Source organism: Dendropsophus ebraccatus, chromosome 1 (genome assembly GCF_027789765.1).
Source record: "Dendropsophus ebraccatus isolate aDenEbr1 chromosome 1, aDenEbr1.pat, whole genome shotgun sequence".
Classification (NCBI taxonomy): Eukaryota; Metazoa; Chordata; class Amphibia; order Anura; family Hylidae; genus Dendropsophus; species Dendropsophus ebraccatus.
In genome coordinates this window covers 198,161,982-198,188,354 of record NC_091454.1, presented here as the reverse complement: position 1 = coordinate 198,188,354, position 26,373 = coordinate 198,161,982, and the positions used below count along the sequence as shown (strand labels likewise).

The 26,373-nt window shown below is 45.2% G+C and overlaps 1 protein-coding gene across 1 annotated transcript; it reads left to right on the top strand.

The window, feature by feature from the left end:
- The first annotated feature begins 613 nt into the window (after positions 1-613).
- On the top strand, positions 614-25,792 carry DBNL (drebrin like). The gene is made up of 13 exons (XM_069960906.1): positions 614-780; positions 6,260-6,315; positions 6,484-6,596; positions 6,804-6,878; positions 12,000-12,143; positions 12,218-12,295; positions 12,384-12,535; positions 12,691-12,724; positions 13,258-13,351; positions 13,473-13,661; positions 13,751-13,851; positions 13,944-14,028; positions 25,503-25,792. The coding sequence occupies exons 1-13, from the start codon at positions 698-700 to the stop codon at positions 25,640-25,642; spliced, it is 1,344 nt and encodes a 447-aa protein (XP_069817007.1). The 5' UTR covers positions 614-697; the 3' UTR covers positions 25,643-25,792.
- The last annotated feature ends 581 nt before the right edge of the window (positions 25,793-26,373 follow it).

Genomic DNA, 26,373 nt, shown 5'->3' with positions numbered 1-26,373 from the left:
TTGGACCCCTGCAATCTCCTACTTTTCCCATCCTGTGGATAGGGAAAAAAGTAAATTTTTACAGGAATATCCCTTTAAGTTGCAGTCTCCTCATCTATCCCATTAGTACTGGCAGTTGGTTTTCCCTTCAAATGGAAGCGGGGGATTGTGGGAAAGTATCTGCACTGATACATGGCGACAGCAGGGTCACAGATCAGAGAGGAAACCAGGAAGGGAATAGATCCATGGGAGAGAAAAACAGTACAGTGATATTTTTATTTATTAGACAAGCACATTTGCCCTCCTTTACATATATTTATGTGGTACACATCTGCTTTTACCTTCTTTGCTTCATGACACCGCCCCTTTAAGTGATATAAAGTCCCTGCCCTATGACCTTACAATCTCACTGATACATTTACACACGTCTATATGAGCGTTATTAGCACCATTGTCACTGATTTAGTGGTGGATATTAGGGTCACTGTCCCTTTAAACACTATACAAAGCGCTGTAGGAAATGCAGAAACAATAGAAGAGACAGGAAAGGGAACAAAAAAACATTTCTACAAGGTGACTCACGGGGCGTGTGCGCGCTGCTGCCGGCAGGTGGCGCTGCCCGGGGAGGAGCTCCGTGCACAAGGAGGAAGCGGAGGAGAAGGCAGAGCACGGAGCAGGGTGGAGGAAGTGCTGGAGGAGCAGTGACAGCCCCTGCATCATGTCTGTGAACCTCAGCAAGAATGGAGCGGCCCTGCAAGCCGCCTACAAGGACGTGGTGGACGGCAAGACCAAGACCAACTGGTGAGTAGAGGGGGGAGAGGGCTGCAGTACCGCATCCCCTGCCTGCAGTGTGTGCACAGTGACTCAGCTGCCTGGAGGACTACACGGCTCAGCAGCCCTGGACTTGTAGTCCTGCACTATAAGGGGGGTTCCAGCACAATGCACTGCAATACATTAACCAAATGAGTAGGAACTACAACCCCCAGCATGCCCTGACAGCTGCAGGCAGATCACTAGGAAGTAGAGATGAATGAATGGATACAGGGCTGCATTAAGTGCTCCAGAGCAGAAGTTTCTTCCAGGCTGTGTTCACACTGTTGTGTTTGTATCATCCCTTTTCTTATTGGGTTTCATGCACAGTGTGAACCTAGTCTAATAGAGAGGGGTCCTGAGCAAGAGACCCACCTTGTGTACATCTGTCTGAGAATGCTGGATTATCAGTATTTTACTATATGTATTTTGGATCACAGCCTGCAGCCATCAGGGCAGAACACTGGCCTATAGTACACATGGATGGGGGTGATTCATTGGGGGTCTAGGACTACCCAGACTTAAGGACAGGACAATCACTCGTGTACATTGCAGGTAATAATTCAGGGGGTCTCCGCTCACCTGTTTGATGGCATCAGTTGTCGTACTTGAGTAGCACAATCCTTATTGAAGATCATATACCATAGATTGATGTGTACAATCAGTCACTGACCAATTAAGGATCAGGCATGCTAGAGGAGTCCGTGGTTTCTCCCTCCTCCTTGCTTTGATCACACGGACGCTCGGCTGGGTTGCGCATGCATTAAAGAAGAAGTCTGGCGGCAATTTTTATTAAAGTATTGTCTTGCTCCCCAAAAGTTATACAAATCCCCAATATACACTTATTACGGGAAATGCTTATAGAGTGCTTTTTTTCCATGCATTTACTACTGCATCAAGGCTTCACTTCCTGAAATAACATTGTGATGTCACTTCCTGGATAACATGGTGATGTCACTTCCTGGATAACGTGGTGATGTCACGACCCGACTCCCAGAGCTGTGCGGGCTGTGGCTGCTGGAGAGGATGATGGCAGGGGGACACTGAGGGACACAGGGCACTGGAGGGACACTGAGCATCCCTCTGCCATCACCCGCTTCAGCAGCCACAGCCTGCACAGCTCTGGGAGTCAGGTCGTGACATCACCACGTTATCCAGGAAGTGACATCACCACATTATCCAGGAAGTGACATCACCATGTTATTTCAGGAAGTGAAGCCTTGATGCAGTAGTAGGTGCAGGGAAAAAAAGCCCTTTATAAGCATTTCCCGTAATAAGTGTATATTGGTGATTTGTACAACTTTTTTGGGGGGAAATAATTTTCACCGGACTTCTCCTTTAACATGGGTGACGTCAGAAGAGAGCTGTTATCTGAATGCTAATCCGAAGAATTTGGCCAGTGTTATGCCGCCATATGGTGCTCGGTACAGATATTCTCTCTAACAATAAGAAATCATAGACATATGGCGGTACAGTAGGCTGCCATAGACTTCTAGGGATAGGATATTGTAATTCTTGGACATTGCAGCCACATATGAGATGTGTGTGTGTGTGTATATATATATATATATATATACATTAGTGTATACAACATATAGCAGTATGGAGATGTGAATCGTACATTATAAGACTTTCTGATTCATTCCTATCATCAGCGGATTAGTCACCTATAAATGACATCTAAATGTCTATAATCTCTCCATTAGAATAACTGGGATGGTAAGAGGGTGACACACCGCAGATACTACTACCAGCACCAGGGATGCTACAGGGCGGACAGAGGTGGAGTGCGCCACGCTTATCATTGCACAACAGTCGCTCACTATGGTGTCATTTATTAATAGTCGCAAATCTGCGTGCGAATGACAGACGAGCGTCGGCCATTCGGCATCGAGCCCCCCCCCCCTCCTGTATTCTGATTTATGGGAGAAGATATTCTCAGTAAACTTCAGTCTCTGGCTCTCAACCAAAACCCCAAGCCGTGCGTCCCACCCGTATAATTATACATGTGCGGTGTATTGCTGGGTGATGTCACTGGACTGCCATGCTTACTGCTTTCTTAAAGGGACAGTGCGCTTTGAAGTGAATGAGAAAAAAGAAGCAACCTGTTGGTCCGTCTGAGAGGTCTTGTACACATAGCATTGCTGTACCGCCATATGGTGCTGTAACTAAGTGGATTACTTACATAATGATTTATGGGTCCATACATGGATACCCCGATATTGACCTCTATCTGGAGCCAACATGTGGGTCTCAAGCTGCTGTGAAACTACGACTCCCAGCATGCCCTGCGATGGTAAACCTTGGCCCTCCAGCTGTTGCAAAACTACAATTCCCATCATGCCAGGACAGCCGAAGATATATACCCAGGGCTGTCCAGGCATGATGAGAATTGTAGTTCTGCAACAGCTGGAGGGCCAAGGTTCCCTACCCCTGTCCAAGGGTAATGGGTAACATTTTTGTATATGTACTATTACTTGTAAATACGTATATACACACACTATGGGGGAGATTTATCAAACATGGTGTAAAGTGAAACTGGCTCAGTTGCCCCCAGCAACCAATCAGATTCCACCTTTTATATTTCAAAGAGTCTGTGAGGAATGAAAGGTGGAATCTGATTGGTTGCTAGGGGCAACTGATCCCGTTTCTCTTTACACCATGTTTGATAAATCTCCCCCCTATATAATCTAGACCACAGTCACTGCATTGGACTGGGGGGGATATCGTCTCTCATGTTCGGGGTGTCTTTACTTTCCGACAGCCTCTTGTGACATCTCTGCAGCTATTGCGATCGCATGATGCTATTTGAGGAAGTTTCTATTAGTAGGAAATAGCATTGTATAGGAAGTGACTGTTAACCCCTTACACGCTACCCTCCTATATTGTAATATAGAAACACATTGTCGTGCGCCCCCCCCCCCCCCCCCCCCCCCAGTAAGTGCAGTGATCGCCTCAGGCCACATGTCTCAGTTTGATCAATACCGTCTATGATTTAGATAAAACCAAACAGAGGACGTGCAGCATATATCACATGGTACACGATTTGTATTTGTGCCTTTATACATCTCATTGTTCCCTTATGTGACATCGGTATTATGAGGCAAGATGGTGGCATACGACGTTAATAAACCCGGAGCATTTTACGCCACCTTGTAGTGATACTTTTTCTAGACGCTTATATCTGTGGCATGGATGGCGGTTTCTTTCTGCTATGTGTTCTCTTACATCTGTCGCATGGATGGCGGTTTCTTTTTGCTATGTGTTCTCTTACATCGGTGGCATGGAGGGCGGTTTCTTTCTGCTATGTGTTCTCTTACATCTGTGGCATGGATGGCGGTTTCTTTCTGCTATGTGTTCGGTTACATCTGTCGCATGGATGGCGGTTTCTTTTCTGCTATGTGTTCTCTTACATCTGTGGCATGGATGGCGGTTTCTTTTCTGCTATGTGTTCTCTTACATCTGTCGCATGGATGGCGGTTTCTTTTCTGCTATGTGTTCTCTTACATCTGTCGCATGGATGGCGGTTTCTTTTCTGCTATGTGTTCTCTTACATCTGTCGCATGGATGGCGGTTTCTTTTTGCTATGTGTTCTCTTACATCGGTGGCATGGAGGGCGGTTTCTTTCTGCTATGTGTTCTCTTACATCTGTGGCATGGAGGGCGGTTTCTTTCTGCTATGTGTTCTCTTACATCTGTGGCATGGAGGGCGGTTTCTTTCTGCTATGTGTTCTCTTACATCTGTGGCATGGATGGCGGTTTCTTTCCACAAGCACATATGGCTGTTTCTTTCCACTATGTGTACACTTACATATGTTGCACGTATGGCGGTTTCTTTCCACAATGTGCTCAGAGTAATTTCGCCAAGGTCCTGTTCACATCACGTTTTTTTCACCTATGACACAAGTATCAAACAAGGAATAGTAGTTCTGCAGCTGCTGCCGGGCCGCTAGTGTGACACCTCTCACCTATGCCAACTAAGTACCCAACATAAATGCCGAACACTAATACCTATTGGGTTACGTCAGCTGAACAGAGGCCTGTAGTTTCCTTTTGGTCTCGGTCAGAATGGTATACATCGTAGTGGAAGCAAGTTTGGTCGGCACTCAGGGCAGGGGGTGCCAGGACAGGAAAGAGTCTATGCAAAAAGGATTTTCAAGCACTCACCTGATCATCTGCACACAGATTTATTTTTATATACATATACAAGGTGAATGCTGCATACCAGACAGGACGCGTTTCAGCTCTCTTGCCTTTCTCAACTAGTCGAGAAAGGCAAGAGAGGCAAAACGCGTCCTGTCTGGTATGCAGCATTCACCTTGTATATGTATATATAAATAAATTTGTGTGCAGAAGATTGGGTGAGTGACGGAAAATCCTTTTTGCATAGAATGGTATACATCAGGATTAGAGATGAGTGAATCTTGAGCTTGCTTGGCTCCATCCAAACCTAAGCCTGCTGCATTTGATTATCGGTGGCTGAAGAAGTTGGATGCAGCCCTAGAGAGTCCAGGAAAACATGGATAGGACCATAGGCTGTATCCATGTTTTCCAGGCAACTTTAGGACTGCATCCAACTTCTTCAGCCACCGGTAATCAAATGCAGAGTGTTCAAGACGGATCCAAGCGTGCTCGAGATTTGCTAATCTCTACTAAATATAGACTAAGGGTATAAACCCACACACCGTATACGCAGCGTATTTACTGCTGCGATATGCAGCAAATACGCAGCAGATTAGATCTAAATAACTGAAGACAGCATTAAATCTGTACCATCAAATCTGCTGCGTATTTGTTGCGTATCTGCTGCATATACGGTGTGTGGGTTTGTACCCTTAGGGTACAAACGCACACACCGTATACTCAGCGTATTTACTGCTGTGATACACAGCTTCATTCATCTTTGCCCAATTGTATCTAAAATGAAAATTAAACTGCAAGTAATTCTGATTAAAAGTAGTCTACCCTTTTTTCTATGTAGTCATAGACTACAAGCTCTGTTAGTCCCACTCCCCTTTACCTGTCCTCAACATCTTCCTAATCTGCCAGATGTATATAGTGGACGGCTAGAAGATGTGCAATAGCAGGATCTGACTACGCAGGTTTTGTCTGTAGTCTGTTACCATGGAGATACCAAGACCTGTGTAGAAGCTGCATTTAGAGTTGCACATGATGGACCAGGTGGTGGTAGTCGCCGCTGCATAGGAAATATGTTGCCGTATGCAGGGTATCAATAGCCCTACTTAAGATGATGGCCACCCTAATAAGGTCAAAGGTCAATATAACATGATGATTTTTGATCTTTTATTTTTAGTACAATGTGAACTAAGTAAGACTGGCATTGATAGCTTCTCTACAGGTCTTTGGAAACCTATGCTGGGACTTGTAGTCCTGTTAAAGCTGACAAGGCACAAACTACCTCTGTTATCATTGGTATACTATATACTGCTAATGTGATGCTTCTATTGCAGGGCTCTCTTCACATATGAAGGCAACAGCAATGACATCAGGCTAGCGGGGACTGGAGGTATGTAGTTTGTGACCTTCGTGTGTGTGTATGTGTATATATATATATATATATCTTAGCCAGTGCTGTAACCACATGATATGAGCGTCCGGCCTGCGATCTATCTCCTCTGCCATAGTGTTCCTGTTCTGTGACTCTCCACCATTCACCTCTCTTCTCCTATTATAGATGGCGGCCTGGAAGAACTCGTGGATGAGCTGAGCAGCGGTAAAGTGATGTATGCCTTCTGCAGAGTGCAGGACCCCAACTCCGGTCTCCCCAAATATGTCCTCATAAACTGGGTAAGGATATTGCTATAACTCGCCGCTTTCAAGCTGTTGCAAAACAACAATTCCTATCATGCTTGGACAGCTTTGGCTGTCCGGGCATGATGGGAATTGTAGTTTTGCAACAGCTGGACTGCCACATGTTTGACCCTCCTGCTATACATTGTCAGTCTCTTACCCCTCCATTGCGTCTTCTCACACCATCTATTCTTTCTCCTCCAGACAGGGGAAGGGGTGAACGATGCCAGGAAAGGGGTTTGTGCCAATCACGTCAGTACTATGGCAAACTTTCTAAAGGTAAAATCCTATGATTGTGTGTTTCTGTATATTATATACTATTAATATTCAGATTGGCTCTTTCCCAGAAATGTCTCGGACTTGTCTCACTGCTAGAGGGTAAATTACTTTATGGACATTTTTTCATGTAATTTTCCCTCTGATGGCAAAAATCACCCGCCTACCCACAGGAACTTGGCCAGGATCTTCTGTTCTCTTTAGGTTCTATTATCAGTTCATTTTTATTCCTTACATAAATCCATTTGTTGCAGTGATTGTGGATCTAGAGGTCTAGATGGTGTTCATCCTGAGCTTTCTGGTTCATTACTCTATAAAATTTACCCAGATATGTACATGGTTACAGGTAGGGTCTTTATAGACACTGGGTCTTACCACAAGAGGGCGTAAAAGTGCCTCCCTTGCTGCCCTATAGAAATTCTTTCAGAGGCTACTTTTGGGTAGTGTATTTCTTGGTAAGAGATCGCTGACTGCTAGACTTGGCTCTAAGACACATAAGAAGACATTTTGCTCATTTGACAGACTTTGAGAAGGGACATGACTGGACTGAGAAGCAGGATGGATGTTACAACTGCCCACTGTCTAGACCAGTGCTTCTCAAACTTTTTCTACTGAAGCCTCACCCAACAGACCAAGGCAATGCCTGGGCCTCACCAGACTGACCAAGAGGGCCTGGGCCTCACTATCTGTGGTGAAAGTCCATTTAAAAACTGAAAATAATACTGGGGCTAGCTTTCACCCATCTCTCAAGCTCTACATAATAATGTTGTTAAAATGGAGATTTTTGCAAACAGCAAAAGGACAGTGCAGATCATAGTAACTTTTGTGAAAACTGGCTCCCCAGCTGGGCCTCACCAACAACTAGGGGGCGCTTCACTGGTGAGGCCCGCCTCACAGTTTGAGAAGCACTGGTCTAGACCATTCTGGCCAAGCTATTTGGAGGTGTTGGGAACAATGGTTAGATTAAGACACACGCCGAAAACAGGCTTTGGATGGCCGAGACAGATCACCTGTAAAAAGGATTGTTTATCTGCTGACAAGAACGAGCATCTCCCAAAGTTTCCTTGTCCACCATCCAGACACAGGCGGCTACTTCATTATGCTCCTGTCTCTGCCCGAACATTTCCAGGTGCTTAGCCGTCGAAAATTCGTTGTAACTCATTACTTGTGGGGAGCACACACTGCCCCCTGCTGGTGTGATGATGATGATGATGTGGGGAGGACTCACTGCCCCCTGCTGGTGTGATGATGATGTGGGGAGGACTCACTGCCCCCTGCTGGTGTGATGATGATGTGGGGAGGATACACTGCCCCCTGCTGGTGTGATGATGATGTGGGGAGGATACACTGCCCCCTGCTGGTGTGATGATGATGTGGGGAGGATACACTGCCCCCTGCTGGTGTGATGATGATGTGGGGAGGATACACTGCCCCCTGCTGGTGTGATGATGATGTGGGGAGGATACACTGCCCCCTGCTGGTGTGATGATGATGTGGGGAGGATACACTGCCCCCTGCTGGTGTGATGATGATGTGGGGAGGATACACTGCCCTCTGCTGGTGTGATGATGTTGGGGGGACACACTGTCCCCTGCTGGTGGGGAGGACACACTGCCCCTGCTGGTGTGATGATGCGAGGAGCCATCACATACTGCATGACAGTCAGTCACCCCTAGTTCAGTAATATGTACAGGACATCCTGCAGCCACGTGTTCTCTCATGGCTTCCAGCTGCACAATGTCATATGGAACCTGCATCCTCCATGCGCAACCATATCCTATCTTGTATTCAGTCTAAACACGGCCCTAGTTCTCCAATAAGTTTATCCCTTTGCTTTATTACTGTAATCACTTCCATATAATTTCATCATTACGTTCACAAATGTTGCTTCATTTGATTCCAACAGCTCCTCCTCCTCCTCCTTGGTGTGTTTTATTATATATGTTACTGATAGAGACAGGCAAAGCTGATGACAGGACCTTATATCTGTATCAGTCGCATTGCTTGGAGTTACTGTGTGTGTGTGTGTGTGTGTGTGCGGCTTCTTCAGTGTTCGGTCCCTGACGTTGGTGGCTTTTGGCATTCTTCCTGTGAACAAGCAGCGATGTGCTGTAAGCTATAGCAACCACTCGGGCTCCTGCTGTGAGGCTCCCGGTATAGAGAGACTAATGACAGCTTAGCCGCTGTTCTGTACAATATGTTCCGTCCCTTCTGTCTTATTAGAGGGATACTAATATTAGCTCCTGTCATACTGTCATTTGTGCTACAAAATGGAAGTAGGAAACCACTTCCCCCTCTCAGGACCACCTTCTATAAGTAGAAAGCAGCCATCAAGCTCTGTGTGTATTACTTGAATGGCCACATGTACGACTACTGCTGCAGGACAGGTGTGCAACCAAGAGTAACGTCCTCTGGAAACTCAGCTGCTTCCTGGGGCTCTCAGGAGCCACTGATCTCTATATCCATACAGCAGCTACTCTTCTGGTGGATAGGGATACATGTGAGCACAGTGTTCACCTTTTTATCATCTGTACATGGTTTAATCAATGAAGGGACATTTTATATTTACTAAAGGCCGGGCCGTACAGCGATAAGGGAAAGGTTAACTCTTCAGCTGACTGTGAGGAAGAGATACATGATGGCTGCAGAGGACTCATAGGCTCTGTCCACCTCTGCAGCCAATTCTATTGCTCAGTGTTGTATTACATGAAGTGATATTGCAACAGGAAAGTGTTATTGCTATGTTTTTTGTATTTCTGTTTAGTTTTATTTTTGTTTTTTTTTGCTGCTTTTCCTTGCTTCTGGTGTTTTTAGGTGACCTTTTTCCACCATACAGCTCTATTGTTTATTTTTTATTTGTTTTAAAGTGAATCTATACCGCCAGATAGGCCCAGAGCCCCCCCACCCAAAGCTGCCGATACTGTTTGATGTCCTCACCCCGGCATGTCCGGTCCCGGGGTCTTTCTGTCTCATGGTACCGACATTCGGGGTAAAAACCATCAAGAAAGGCACTACAGGCCTGGGGCCTCGGATGCTCTAGGCCCCGCCTCATTGACACTCCACTGTGATGCCAGAATAGAAGTTGTTTTTACCCCGAATACCAGCCCCAAGAGACAGGCAGACCCCGGGACCAGACATGTTTTGATGAGGAAACCAAAATGGTACAGGTGGTTTGGGGAGAGGGGGATTCTTCGATACAGGTTCACTTCCTAAAAACAAAAAAACACCCCCTTTTTATAGTTTGATTTTTAAAAAACCTTTATGGTTTTATGTTAACCCTTGAGAGGTGACCAGGTGATGTTGATGCTCTCACTGTTGTTGAGCCCCTGAGAGCACCCCCCCATGGTGCACACAAAGGACTTATTTTCCCTTCTCTGGCCAATCACAGCACAGCACCTACTCCTATACTATGATATAGTGCACTAGACTGACCAGACTATGGTGAGCTGATGATTTTTAGAATACATGACTAGATAGCATGTAGGGGAAGAAGAGGTTACTGATGCTCTAGGCTTGCAAGGTGCTGTGTTTTTTTTTGCGACATGGAGAGAAAGGAGCTGCTGCACATCACACCTATGGCTGATACTAATGCCGCTATTTTTGCCACTCGGCTATTTGTAAAAACCAACGCCAGGATGTTGGTATATAATTTGATCAAACCATGTTGCCCCGTGTACTACGTGCCGGTCTACTGGTTCAAACGGGTCCCTAGTTAACTTCACACTGTGTCAACCCTGCAAAGCATGCACATGCAGGGAAGGGAGGCCATGGAATGGCCCTGCAACCCCAATGTCACAGGACCAAACCCAAAATGCCCCCCCAAAACCCAGCCAGCACCACCGGCGGAGAAGCCTGCCCCCAAACAACACAAGTATGAATATGGTATTGCACTCACCACCACCACTGCTGCAGACAGAACGGGAAAGATCGGAGGTACTGACATGTGAGCACAGGTGTATCCTGCCAATTTGGGTCACGTGGGTCTTATGAAGGGGAGTGCCAACGGCTCAGAAAAGGAAGAAATACAAAATGCGACATGGAGAGAAAGGAGCTGCTGCACATCACACCTATGGCTGATACTAATGCCGCTAGGCTATTTTTAAAAACCAACGCCAGGATGTTGGTATATAATTTGGGGTTGGCAGTCGCTGACCGACACAGTGTGGAGTTAGTGTAGGGACCCATGTGAACCAGGAGACTGGCACATGGTACATGAGGCAATATGGTTTGATCAAATTGTTTTTTTAAAATAGCCTAGCGGCATTAGTATCATCCTTAGGTGGGATGTGCAGCAGCTCCTTTCTCTCCATGTTGCATTTAAATTTTTTGGCAGAAATCAATAGTACAGGCAATTTTAAGAAATTTTGTAATTGGGCTTATCAGCCGAAAAATGCAGTTTGAAGCTCCCCCCTGTCTTCATGGTTTTCTATAGAGAGGGGAGGGGTGGAGGGAGATGAGGCGCCAAAACAGGACAAGAAAGAGTTAATTTACAGCTACATCACCGGACTATTTCCTCTGAAGTCTCTGACCTCTGCATACTGGCTGTTATACAGCTCCCACTGTGTAATCCTTTGTTGTCTGCTGGCGACTAATCTCCCTCCTCTCCCCTCCCCTCTCCATAGGTTACACAGGGCTCGACTGATGTAAAAGAGTCGAGATTTCCTGATAATGAGCCGTGAATGAGGAGGGGGGGGGGGCGTAGGGAAAGTCTTTTTGAATGCAGATAATGGCATATTTGCCTAATAAACCCAATTACAAAGTTTTTTAAAATCGCCTGGTCTATTGATTTCTGCAAAAAAAAAAAAAAAAAAAAGCGACAGTGACACTTTAAGCACCGCTCTGCTTCTCATGTAGGTAGGTAGCTCATCCCAGGGCAGTTACCGTAATGTTGTGTGCAATGTAAACCTCTGCCAGCCCTGCCTCCACATTGCAATATAGTCATTGTAGGAGGCCCTCTTTCTTTTTGTGAACCAGGCGGATTAGGATAAACACCACCGAAATGTAGTCCAGTGCATGGAATTGTGTTGAAGAATACAATGTACAAGCTGTATCAGTTCTCTCCGGGGGCAGCTGTAAATATAAAGACATATCAAATACCACATCTCTTTGATGTTGATGTCGTAGGGAGCCCATGTGACGATTAATGCCCGTGCCGATGAGGATGTGGAGCCAGACTCCATCATGGAGAAGGTTGCCAAAGCTTCTGGAGCCAACTACAACTTCCATAAGGAGACCAGCCGAGGCGGTGATGCACCGCAGGGCCCAGTGGTGAGAGATGGTGCACGGAGGGTTAATAGTGACGACAAACATGGCAGCACATAACGTTTCACTTTCCACTACAGGGCTCTGTATACCAGAAGACAAACGCAATGTCTGAAATAAAACGTGTTGGGAAAGAAAACTTCTGGGCCAAGGCGGAGGTGAGGAGTGTCAGAACTAGTGCTGTTAGGTGTGGCTGCATGGTGGTGGCATTGCTGGCCTAACCCGCTACCCATTCCCTACACACAGAAAGATGAAGAGGAGCGCCGGCTGGAGGAACAGAAGAGAGCCAACCTGGAGAGGGAGAGACTGGAGAGAGAGCGCAAAGAGAGAGAGCAGAGAGAGGCAGAGGAGAGGGAAAGGCGATTTAAGGAGCGGGCGGGAGAAATAGATGCTCAAAGGTAAGGGTCGATTTCAGATAGCGCCACCTAGTGCTCCAGCTGTGGCAGAACTCCAGCTCCCAGCAGCATGCCCTGACAATAGTTACCCAGCTGCAGGTTAGAAACCACTGTCGCAAAGGAAAATAACTTACTGAGGTCTTCTTCATCCTATACAGGAGGCAACAGCTAGATGCAGAAAAAAAAGACCGGGTAAGTAATGGCGGTGTATAATACAGTAAGTTATAGCCCTCCTCTGGCCAATGGTAGAACCCTGCCGCAGCTCCTCACACTTAGGCTTGGTTCACACCACGTTTTTGCAATTTGTAAAAAAAAAAAAACAGATGAAAAGCTGCTGAAAAAACGGATGCAACTGTGTGCATCCATTTTAATCCATTTTCCCATTGACTTCCATTATAAAAAAAAAAAAAAACGGATCAAAACAGATCCGTTTTTTTTTAGCGTACACAAAAACGTGGTCCACATTTTTGTGTCCGCTTAAAAAACCAACAAAAAAAACTGATGCACACAAAAAACGGATTGCAAAAACTTAGTGTGAACCCAGCCTTATGTGCAATGCCTGGGGGGATTTTTTTGATGTCCGTGCACAAAACTCTTTCTGACCAATGTGACATTAGGCAAGGAGTGGTCATATTGCAGAGGCTACCATCCCAGCACCCACTAACTCCCGCTAAATACTAAATCTGTTCTCCTGTGTGTGTTCATAATCTTGGTGTCTTCTCCAGGACGCCGCTGCTCAGAAGTCTGTAAACGCACGTGAGATGTTCCTACAGAAAGAGCGCTCTATGCCCAGTGCACCCGCCGTAAGCTCCCAGCCCGGTGAGTACCGGCACCATCTGATACCAGCTATGTCATGCTCTTCTGCTGTCTCTCCCTCACTTTGTGTTTTCTGTTACATCATGGAGTATGTCTCTTTCTGTCTCATGGTGTACGTTTCCAGGAAGGCTACGCAGTCCCTTCCTTCAGAAGTCGACCAGTCAACCCGAGCCAGAGTCTCCTCCATCATCCCCTGTAAATCGTGCTAAGGAACCCCCTGTACCCCCTGTGTCTCATGCCCATCAGACTCCCCCAGAGTCTCCTGTTGCCCCTGTATCACATGCACCTCCAGAACCCACTGTCAATGTGAAAGGTACATGTATGTACATAACCTACAGTAGTTGCAGAAGGCAGGTATATAAACCTACTAAGCTTATATAGAGAGTGTGTGTCTGTCTGCAGAACAAGCGTCTTCCGATCACCATGAGGAGGAGGAGGATTTGTACCAGGAGCCACCTGAGGACAATGTCTATGAAGAGCCCCCTCAGCAGGTGGAATCTGGAGTAAGGGATTTCTCCTGTTGTACTACGTGACAGTCTGTCATCATCCTACTACTGCTGTGAAGGTATTGAACACTATCTCTTTGTTACTTCAGACACAGCAAGAGGAGGCTGTCTATGAGACGGGGACAGATGAAGACCGGGGGCTGTGTGCCAGAGCACTTTACGACTACCAAGCTGGTGAGTGCAAAAAATTGTAGCATTATAAAGGGAACCTGTCATGCTGGCTGAACCATGAGTCAACGGGGAGCGGTGGTCAACAGTGGCGTCTTCCTGCTTCTCTGGTCTTGATTGGTAGTTCTCTAACTATATCCAGATAAAGAGATCTATCAATCCAGTGTGGTGGGAAGAATACGCAAACAATTGCCGCCTTCATTTGTGGTTCGGGCAGCATGAAAGTGATGACTGGTTCCCTGGACAGGGATGCAAAATATTTCTCTGGTTCTGATTGATAGAATTATTTGATTACAGCACATAATTAAATGTTATGTGACGTAGTTACCTCACTCTTTGCCGGTGATCACCCTTCTTTTCCACCATGGTACTGTTCTTTCAGCAATCGAGCTCTTACTGTTCCCTAGCTTTAGCCTGTCTAATGGGAACTTGTGGTTTTCTTAGGAATCAGTGGTCTATATGACAACCACATCCCCAATTTAGGCATCTAAACACAGTCATGAACTGTAAGAAATTGTTCTTCCTGGATATAAATGTGTGTATCTATTTAGAAGCTAGTTGCTATTCTAAGCTGTTGAGACCATAAAATATATATATATATATATATATATATATATATATATATATATATATGTGTGTGTTCTCCCCACAAAACATGCATATTATATTTTGGTCTGATAGCCAGTAGGACAAAACTGGACTAAGACATGGAGGTGTGCATGTTTTGTGGGGAGAACATAATAAAAAGGCTATACTTACCCATCCCGCACCTCACAGCGCAGCGTCACCAGATCTGACAGCCACTGGTCTACTGTTTCCCCTGGCTTCCTGCATCATCATGTCCCGGCAGTAACTGCAGTGGTGTCCCGCCTGTCGCTAATTGGCTGAGCGGACATCTGTCAGCCAGGACCTGGCGTTGCAGGACCGGGAGATCTAGGAGGCCGTCAGAAGTCTGTAAGCGTTAACACTGTGCTGCAGGGGCGCAGGGATGGGTAAGTATATTTCCACTGCCTGCCTTGGCATAATCCCATAAAATCTAATACTTGCCCTTTAGGTTCCTATTACACGGCTCGATCATAAACTGTAAACCAGCGCCGATCTGCTAGATTGGCGATCATTTATAGAGCAATTACACGGGCCGACTATCAGCCAGCAAGGGCTGCACGGATATCGTTAGCAAGGTCCGTGCAGCCTTTGCCTTTAGTTTCAAATAATCAAATATTAAATCACCTTACCACGTTCCCTGGTGTCCTCAGAGACTTTCCCCTGTGTCTGCAGCCCTGCCTTCTCTGCACTGACGGCTGCCAGCTGCTCAGCCAATCACTGGCCGCAGCCTGTGATTGGTTGAGTGGCCGGCGGCCTGTCAGTGCAGAGAAGGCAGGGCTTCAGATACCGGGGAACGTGGTACGGTGAGTTAGTAATTTATACTACAATCATGAGCCGCCACTATTACACGTAGCGATGCGCACCCGATGATTTTAGGTCAGGACCTAAAGAAGCGATAAAGCCGATTTATCATTTTATTGGCTGGTCGTTATCTCTATTACACAGCGATAATCTGCCAATTATCACTCCATATAATAGGGCCCTTAGACTGATACTCTATTTCCTGTTTCGCTCGTGGATCACATGTTCAAACCATTGCTGTTTATTTTAACGTCTACTAACCAGTTACGCTTGCGCCTATGATCTCCTGCTCCCTAAATGCATAATGGATCATCAGTGATATTCTATATAGGCAGATGGGTCATGTAATGTAAGGGTAGCTTCACGCGCACCTTATCACAGCGGATTTTATTCTGAACACAGCATGAAATCTGCACCATCAAATCTGCTGCAGATCTGCTGTGGATCTTGTACGTGTGAATGCACTTTAAGGCCATGTGCACACATCGTAAGAGACCGGTCTCTGAAAAGATCATCCCGGCTGGTACTGCAGTACTGGCCGGATGACCTTTAGGGCCGCAGAGTTCTGATGTGGGCGCATCCATGTGCGTCCGCATCAGAACTCCCCACTGGACACTATGGAGCGAGCGGCCGGACTCGCAGGCTCCATAGTGTGTACTGACATTGTTTTCTGTGGCCGCTATTCAGTGAATAGCAGCCGCAGAAAACTGACATGTCAGTTGTTTGCGGCGTCGCAAGAGATCCCGGCTGAAGGGTATACTATGTGTATACGCTCCGGACGGAATTCCTAAGCGGCAATGGACGTCATAAATCACAGCCGTTGTTTTACGAAAATATACGGTGTGTGAACATAGCCTTAAAAAAGGAGCATGTGCAGTTCTTCTTCTCTCAGAATGGTGAGTGGAGCAGGGAAGGAGGAGCAGCTAGGGGGCAGCAGTGTGCACAGCAGGCCGGCTCAGCGCAGTTGCATGCAGGGAATTGTAGTATCTCGCTGTATTGACCATCAGGCCCCACAATTGTCAGCAGACGATATATCCTCCTACTTTCTGTGACTATAGGTAAAGTATCTAGTATTTAATCTAGGGCAACCGATGTGGGTGTCGGGGAGGAAATCCTGTGGCCTGAATAGTCTATCATCATGTTATACAGTTATTTTCCTCCCCTATAGAGATAAATACCTGAAGTATACTAAGGAGCACATTGGTTGGGGAATGTATCATTTGCTGTCATGCAGTGTGAGCAGATTCCACATCACGTAGCCCGGAGGGTGATAACCTATGTCATAAACCTTGTGCAAACCCTCATCCTCAGCAATATTCTATTGTGCACATACTTTTACTTGTCTGTTTGTGGGTTAGTCATGTGAGATAGCTAGTCTTCCTGGTAGGGTTATCAGGCAACACATCCCGATCAACCAGTCTGAGCTAAACACCCGTGAAATCTGAGACAGGGAAGAGATGACATTGAGTTTAGAGCATGGAAGATTGGCATAACTTAAAGGGGATTTTCTACTTTGTACAAAATCTCTTTGTTAGATGATTTCACCAACAATAAAACGCTGCAAGTATTTTGTTTCTCTGCAGTGCCCCTGCAGGTGAGGTGAAGCATTACACAGGGGAATATCCATATAATGCATTCTCAGGATGGGTCCTTCATAGTAAAAGACTCTCCTGGTAGTTGGTCTCTACTCTAAGTGGTAGATCGGGTCCTGCTGTTTAAAGTGTCACTGTCGTGTGTGGTTTTTTTTTTTTTTGCAGTAGTCAATAGTATAGGCAATATATAGGGTTTATTAGGCAATTATCTGCATTCAAAAAGCCTTTCCCCAGGTCCCCCCCCCCCTCCTTCCCTCCTCTCATTCTCTGCTCATTATCAGGAAATCTCAACTCTTTTACATCAGTTGAGCCCTGTTTAACCTATGGAGAAGGGAGGGGGGAAGAGGGAGATTAGTCGCCAGCAGAGAGCAGGGAACAAAGGATTACACAGTGGAACCTGTGTGAAAGCCGGTATTCAGAGGTCAGTGCTGACTTCAGAGGAGATAGCCTGGTGATGTAGCTGTAAATTAACACCTTGTTGTTCTATTTTGGTGCCTCATCTTCCTCCACCCCTCCCCTCTCCATAAGAGAATCATGAAGACAGGGGAGAGAGCTTCAAACTGCTTTTTCATGATAAAAATGCATTTTTCAGCTAATAAACCGAATTACAACGTTTCTTAAAATCGCCTGTACAAAGAAATTTTAAACGACAGTGACACTTTAAAAATAACCTTTGACATATCATCAGACATAAAAAGCAAAAGAAAAAATAACGGCCAGCACTCCAATACCCCTGTTCACACTGCAGGTTGCGCGCTGCCGTGACTTACATACAGAAAAAAAAAGGAAACGTGCTGCATCAACCTGCAAGTGTCAGGACTTAGGGGCCCTTTTACGCGGGACGGTTATCATGCGGAAAATCGTTTCTATCATTCGAATTTAAACGATAATTGTCCTGTGTAATTGTAGGCAACGATCGTAAAATCTTTTGTGTGTCATTGATTTAGATGTGAACCTAAAATCATTGCTAATCATTCTCTGTAATCCTGCATTTGTTCACCAATCGTTTAGTGTAATTCCACATTGTTCGTTCTTTTGCTGGGATCAGATGGATTAACTGATGGTAGTAACAATCGTAACTAGCAACTATCGTTCTTTGTAATATGGTTAACGATAAACGTTTGTGATAGTTTATCGTTAGTCATTAATCGTTAAAAAAAGGTGTATACTCCCTCCGGTATATATACGATAAAAAAAAAAAAAAAAAAAAAACTTATATTAGGGTCTCTGACCAATAATTAGCAAATAGGGTTCACTCTATATATCCAAAACCAAAGAAAAACCCTAAGTAAACGCAAATCACATGCCAAAATTAGTTTAACAAAATCTCAATCCTTTATTAATGTATAAATCCCAAACCTATCCCATAAAAACAACATATACACATAAGACACTTAAAAGACACGGTGCAGGGGACCATAAAAATCTATAGCATATTGCAATACACCAGCAAAAAAAAGGGGAGAGCAGAACTAAGATAGTTTACATAAATAATGGGATTTCAGATGGCTTGAATCAAGTATTTGAAGTGCTATGTGCAACCAATATACATCCAACCAGGTACTGAGTTAGCAAAAGGAACACATTTGTACATCACATGGCTAACATTGCCATCCCTGGAATAGTAAGACCTCAGACCAGTGCCAAACAAATTGAATCCCAATCCCCTTATGATGCGGCCCCTGCACCTCACCCTCCAACGCGTTTCGTAGACCTTTCTCAAGGAGTGGTGAGATGTGCAGAGGTAGGCACACTTATATATCCAGTGCTGTCATATAACGGCCTATAATAGGCCGTGATTATAATTACCTGGCGCTCCGACGCCAGGCCTCCCCCCTCCGCCAAGACCACGCCTGCCACGAGGCCGCATCACCGAGGACGCACACCGTGCGCCGTCAGCGGTGCGAGCGTCGGACCGGAAGTCGTCACAGCGGGGGGAGCGCATGCGCACCGGAGCGCTCAATCACGGCGGCCATGTTGGAAAAGGGAGACAACTCCTGAATTGCCCATAACCTGTCCCTGTGGATAATTGAACCATATACTACATATAGTAATGAAGCAATCTCCACTCTAGAAATACTAATACTGAATCTAATAATAAACCATACCCATTAAAATAATACTATGTGGAAGTAATGTGACTGAAAATGTTTTGTATAGGCAAAAAATGTGAAACATGATTATATCAATAAAAATAAATATGTGTGTACATACTCGAGACCAAGTGAATAATTAAGACACTAAAATGGAAAAACCATGATTAAAATGATGTGTACAATTAGTGTGAATAAAGGCTAATTAAATTTGATGAATTAAATACTGATGTAAGTGCATATGAAAAAAATATGTGATATTTTAACAATATATATGAATGAAAAAAAATAATAATAATAATAATAAATAAAGATAAAATTAAAAAATAAAAATAAAAAATATAAAATAAAAACAAATAATAAAAAATGAATAGAAGTTATGAAAAATTAATGATTAAAATAAAATAAAATGAAATAATAATAAAAATAATAAATATAATAAATAAATGAATAAATGAAACAATGAAAAAAATGAAAATGAAAATAATAATAATGAAAATAATAATAAAAATAGTAATAATAATGATAATGAATGCAAATAAATAATAAAAAATAAATAAAAAATAAAAAATAATAAAGAAAAATAATAAAAAAATATTAACAATTGAATATCAAAACAGTTTGTCTGATTAAGTGCCATAAAGTGCATGTGTGCATTCGATGTGATAATTAAGTGAAAATATGTGAAACCAAAACCAAATATATACGATAAAAACCTGTTCTAAAGGCTTTTAATCCAAGATCTGTCCTGGGGTCCGCTCGGCAGGTGAGGCAGTTATTGTCCTAAAAAAACAACTTTTAAACTTCCAGCCCTGTGTCAAATTGGTGTGGCCTAAATTGTGTATGCGTTAGGCTGGCACACCCTCTCTGTCCCTCCTCCCCACCCTCCTCATCATTAGGAATGCTCCAGGCAGGTATTCTTCAATTCCTCACATGTCTGAACACCCTTAATGATCCAGCCCATGTGCCGTGCTCACACAGGTGATGAATAGGAGAATACCTGCCTGGAGCATTCCTAATGATGAGGAGGGACAGAGAGGTTTTGCCAGCCTAATGCATACACAATCTAGGCCACGTTGGGCACAAGGCTGCAAGTTTAAAAGTTGTTTTTCAGGACAATAACTGCATCACCCGCCGAATGGATTCCGGGACAGAGCTTGGATTAAAAGCAGCTATCCGAAGCGGTTTGGAGGGGGGGGGGGTCAGATTGTGGGTACAGAGTCGCTTTAAGGTAACCTCAGAAAGATGGTTCCTAACACTGGCCTCTCTCGGACCATGAGGATCCTATTAGGCAAAGCAAATTTTCTTCTCTGCTGATTATTGATAAATGATTGCAAACCAGCGCTTTTGGGAACCACCGGAAATCATTCACCATAATACGTGGAACGATAGTCGTAAGTTACGAACGCAATTATGATCGTTCGTGTAGTCAACGAACATCCGTAATTACGAACAATCGATGTGTGCTTACACTGAAAGATTTGCAAACAATTAAGGATGATTTGTGGTCCACTCAAAAGATGCGATCGACCACATACGAATGAATTTTTATTAGTGGTTCGATTGCTGCCTGCATACACATGGAAAGATGATTAAATATGAACAAATTAATGATTATTTTGCCAATAGTCTGGGTCTGCTGCTAAAGTCAGCTGTGATCAGGAGATATAGTCAGCCGCAGTCGGCTGCAGGACAATCCACTCCCCTGCCATATTGTCATTTCTGTAATGGTTAAAGGGGTACTCTGACAAAATGTTGTTTTTTTTTATTTCACATCAACTGGTGTCAGGAAGTTATTTAGATTTGTGATATACTTCTAATTAAGAATCTCAAGTCTTCCAGTACTACTTAGCTGCTGCAGGAAGTGGTGTTTTCAGTCTGACACAGCGCTCTCTGATGCCATCTCTGCCCCAGGCAGGAACTGTCCAGAGCAGTACCAAATCCCAATAGAAAACCTCTCCTGCTCTAAACAGTTCCTGACATGGACAGAGGTGGCAGCAGAGAGCACTTTGTCAGACTGGAAAGAATACGGCATTTCTTTCAAGACATACAGCAGCTGAAAGTACTGGAAGATTGAGATTTTTAAATTTTAGTTAAAGTAGAAGTCTGGCCAAACTTTTTATTAAAGTATTGTCCTGCCCCCCCAAAGTTATACAAATCACCAATATACTATAATATACTATTATATACAATATATATTATATAATATATATATTATATAATATACAATATACTATAATATATTTTTCCCTGCACTTACTACTGCATCAAGGCGTCACTTCCTGGATAACATGGTGATGTCATGACCCGAGGGACACTGGAAGGACACTGAGCATCCCTCTGCCATCATCCTCTCCTGCAGCTACAGCCCGCACAGCTCTGGGAGTCTGGTTGTGACATCACCATGTTACCCAGGAAGTGACATCACCATGTTATCCAGGAAGTGAAGCCTTGATGCAGTAGTAAGTGCAGGGAAAAAAAGCACTTTATAAGCATTTCCCGTAATAAGTGTATATTGGCGATTTGTATAACTTTTAGGGGGCAACACAATACTTCAATAAAAATTGTTGCCGGACTTTAATTACAAATCTATATAACTTTCTGAAACCACTTGATTTGAAAGAAAAAAAAAATGCCATAGTACCCCTTTAATTCCTACCATGTAAGTCTATGAGGCTACCTTGTTTGAATTAGCGGGCAGCTGTCGATTGTGGATTGCACAACCACTGCTCTCTCTCCCCAGCTATATCCTCTAATTACAGCAGTGAGTCCCACTGTGATCAATAACTTTTGACCTGTCTGACATGTCAAAAGTTATTGTTACTGACAGGTACTCTTTAACCAAGAACTCTTTAATATGTTACCCCTTTAATCCATCCCATTATCTAGCCTTTCTTTTCCATTAGTAAGTTATATTTTGGCGGTGGTCCTCCTTACTGGCCAGGGGCGCGCACACACAGTTAATGGATTATTCTAGGAACCCTCAGTGTTAAGAAGCTATGGAATGTTATAGTTGGAAGTGGCCCAATCCTTATACACAGTTATACCCTGTATCCAACCTAAACAGACAAGACTTAATCCTCAGCTAAATAAACCACAAACTACTGTGCGGCTGTATGAAATATAGCTGAGGGTTACTATGGTTATCTGCCGAGCTGTCATGGAATATCAGACGGCGTGCTGATCCTGCCATTTTTCCTAAGTAGTACATTCACGTTCTAAGCAGTGATATGATGTAGGTGGTTGTCTACCTCCGTCCCTATCCTAATATATTATGCAATTGGCTTACAGTTTTTGTGTTCATACATTTGCATTAATAGTCATCCGGGGTGGGGGTCTGTTCTGTAAGGCTTTGTTCACATGGAGTAAAACTGGCGGAATTCCGTGGCAGAATTCTCCACCACAGAATCCCGCCAGACTTTGTGTCATACTGGCAGTCTATGGGAGGCTCCTGTGCCTCCTCTCTCTGCGCTGAAGAATTGGCATGTCTATTCTTTCGGGCGGAGAGAGGAGGCGTGCGAGCCTCCCATAGACTGCCAGTATGACTCAGGCTGGCGGGATTCCACGGCATAGAATTCTGCCAGTTTTACTTCGTGTGAATGGAGCCTAAAGGCGGTGGTCATTGTAGAATACAGAAACCAAAAAGAGTGGGTCCCACATGGCAATGCATTACACTTTAAAGGGGCACTATCAGCAGGTTCTTTCCAGAGAACCTGCTGATATGCCGCAGTAGCTGTGTATCTCCGTAGTACATACCCATAAGTTTAACCCCTCTCCTCCCCCGCATTGTTTGTAAAATCGTTAAATGCTCTTATGCAAATTACTAGCATTTAGGGCGTTGCTCATGGCCAGAGAGCATCGCTGCGCTCCGCCTAGTCTGCCCCCTCCTGTCCCGCCCATTATGCATATTCATAACTGCATAGTGGGCTATAGAGCGTATAGAGTGTATAGACACTGCTGCAGCGCAGGGAAGCAGTCCCGCCAGAGACAGGATGCTTCCCGCACATGCGTGAACCCTCCCAGGCTGCCACCTATCATCCCGGAGGTCCCTCAGGACGTAAGTATAAGAGAGACTTTATACTTACGTCTTGAGAAACCTCCGTGAGGATCGGCAGCGCACCAGGGGATTCTCCGAATGCGCGGGAAGCATCCTGTCTCTGGCGGTACTGCTTCCCTGCGCAGCAGCAGTGTCTATACACTCTCTATACGCTCTATAGGCCACTATGCAGTTATGAATATGCATAGTAGTGTGGGCGGGGCGATGCTCTCCAGGTCCTGAGCAACGCCCTAAATGCCCTTATGCTAGTAATTTGCATAAGAGCATTTAGCGATTTTACAAACAATGTGGGGGAGGAGAGGGGTTAAACTAATGGCTATGTACTGCAGAGATACACAGCAACTGCGGCATATCAGCAGGTTCTCTTGGAAGAACCTGCTGATAGTTCTGCTTTAAAGCGACCCACAATCTGACCCCCCAAACCACTTGTACCTTCGGATAGCTGCTTTTAATCCAAGATCTGTCCTGCGGTCCGTTTGGCAGGTGATGCAGTTATTGTCCTTAAAAAACTACTTTTAGGGTATATTCACACGAACGGGCTCGCAGCGAGATTTTCGCTGCGAGCCCTGCAGGTCCTGGCAGTTCCCATACACTACATACTTGCTGCGGTCTAAACGACCGCAGCGAGTATGTAATTCTGCCGCCCTTAACCCCTTCTGCTCCCGCCCGGCTCCCCCGCTGTAAGCATACTTTACCTGTCCTTGCTGCACGGGTCCGGCGTCCTGCTCTCCCATCCGGCCAGTGTGTTACCCAGCTGCAGCCACTGATTGGCCGGATGGGAGAGCAGGACCCCGGACCCGTGCAGCAAGGACAGGTAAAGTATGCTTACAGCGGGGGAGCCGGGCGGGAGCAGAAGGGGTTAAGGGCGGTATAATTACATACTCGCTGCGGTCGTTTAGACCGCAGCAAGTATGTAGTGTATGGGAACTGCCAGGACCTGCCGGGCTCGCAGCGAGAATCTCGCTGTGAGCCCGTTCGTGTGAATATACCCTCAAACTTTCAGCCCCGTGCCCAACGGGAGTATCTGTGCCCTAACTTTGAACATTGCACAGGTGCTTAACGATCCAGCCCATGTGCTGGGCTGACACAGGTGGGGAATAGGAGGCAATCTGCCTGGAGCATTCCTAATGATGAAGAGGGTGGGGAGGAGGGACGGAGGGGTGGTTCAAAGTTAGGGCACAGATACTCCTGTTTGGCACGGACTGCAAGTTCAAAAGTTGTTTTTTAGGACAATAACTGCATCACCTGCCGAACGGACACCAGGACAGATTTTGGATTAAAAGCAGCTATCCGAAGGTACAAGTGGTTTTGGGGGGGGGGGGGATGTGTCAGATTGTGGGTACAGAGTCGCTTTAAAGGGGTTATCCAGCGCTACACAAAAATGGCCACTTTCTTCCAGATACAGCCCCTCTCTTGTCTCTAATTTGGGTGGGGTTATGTAACTTATTTCCATTGAAGTGAATGGAGCTTAATTGCAAACCGCACCCGAAGAGTCACTCTGTCTCTGGCAGAATGCGGCCATGTTTTTGTAGCACTGGATAACCGCTTTAAGTTGTGCCATGCAGTACCTCATTTGACCTGTGGAGGTGCTACAGTGGAATTGAACACTTGCTACAAGTTGCTCCTGCAGCATAATAGGGGATAGTGAAGTATGGGCAACCTTTCAAATCAACTGGATTCAAAAAGTTATATAGATTTGTAATTTACTTCTATTTAGAAATATCAGGTCTTCCTATACTTATTAGCCGCTATATTTCCTGCAGGAAATGTTTTCTTTTCAGTCTGACACAGTGCTCTCTGTTGCCTCCTCTGTCTAAGGGCCGGTTCACACTGAGCAAACACTGCGCAATCCCGCCGTGCTCAGTGTCCTGCTGTTAAGTGAATAGAGAGGGCGCGCTCGTCCGCTGCCGCCACTCTCCGCTCAGAGAGTGAACATGTTCATTCTTTGAGCGGAGAGTGGCGGTAGCGGACGAGCGCGCGCTCTCCCATTCGCTCAAAGTAGGACACTGAGCACGGCGGAATTCCGACGATCTTGCTCAGTGTGAACCGGCCCTGTCCAGCGCATGAAAGGTTTTCTATGGGGATTTGCTACTGTAATGCTGCTTATATTTTCCCCTTTTCCTAATAGAAAGTACAGCATCGGGGGAACGTTCAGGTCTCCAGCTGTTGCAAAACTACAATTCCCATTGTGCCACCTTTGGCTGTCCAGGCATGATGGGAATTATAGTTCTACAAAAGCTGGAGGGCCGAACATTCTCCCATCCCTGCTCTAGTACAACATAACTAATATATAAGAATAATAATATGCCTCTTCTCTCTCCTCTTGCACAGCCGATGATACGGAGATTTCATTTGACCCCGACCAAATTATCACGCACATCGAGATGATAGACGAGGGCTGGTGGCGTGGCTATGGACCCGACGGGCACTTCGGCATGTTCCCTGCCAACTATGTGGAACTGCTGGAATAAGAGACCGAGGAGGGACCCTAAAACCAGCGAGGCTCTTATTGCACTGAAACGGTTATATCATCATGGGCTGTAACCACACGAGAAACACCTAATGTACTTAATGTATCTCTTAGGGGGAGATTTATCCAACATGATGTAAAGTGAAACTGGCTCAGTTGCCCCTAGCAACCAATCAGATTCCAGCTTTAATTTTCCAAAGAGTCTTTGAGGAATGAAAGGTGGAATCTGATTGGTTGCTAGGGGCAACTAAGCCAGTTTCACTTTACACCATGTTGGATAAATCTCCCCCTGTATGTTGAGCTGTGAGGCAGACAGCTAGTTCTTACACAGTACACACAGATTTCTTCCTACAAGCCACGTGCTTCTTAATTTTTTTTTCTTTGCATTCACATAGACCGAGGAGTTTGACCAAAACATAACTAGACTACCGAGGTTTATTATGGTACTTCCACCTGTCTTTACATTGCAGTGACCCCTAGGGGGCAGAGTTTGAGGACCTACTGCCGTTTGTGCCACAATTCTGCTGGGCATTCCTCCTTATATTGTCTCCCCTACCCTCCTTGTTCTCTTTTCCCCCATTGTCACCTTTTCCTTTGGGTTGTATCTCCCGAACCCTATTTCACATTCCACTTTTGTCATCGTTCACATCTACATCAGAGGCTCCGTTTGTGGTTTCTGTTGAAGGCCGACAGAATCGCACCGTACATTACACAGCGGGCCAACGGATGCCA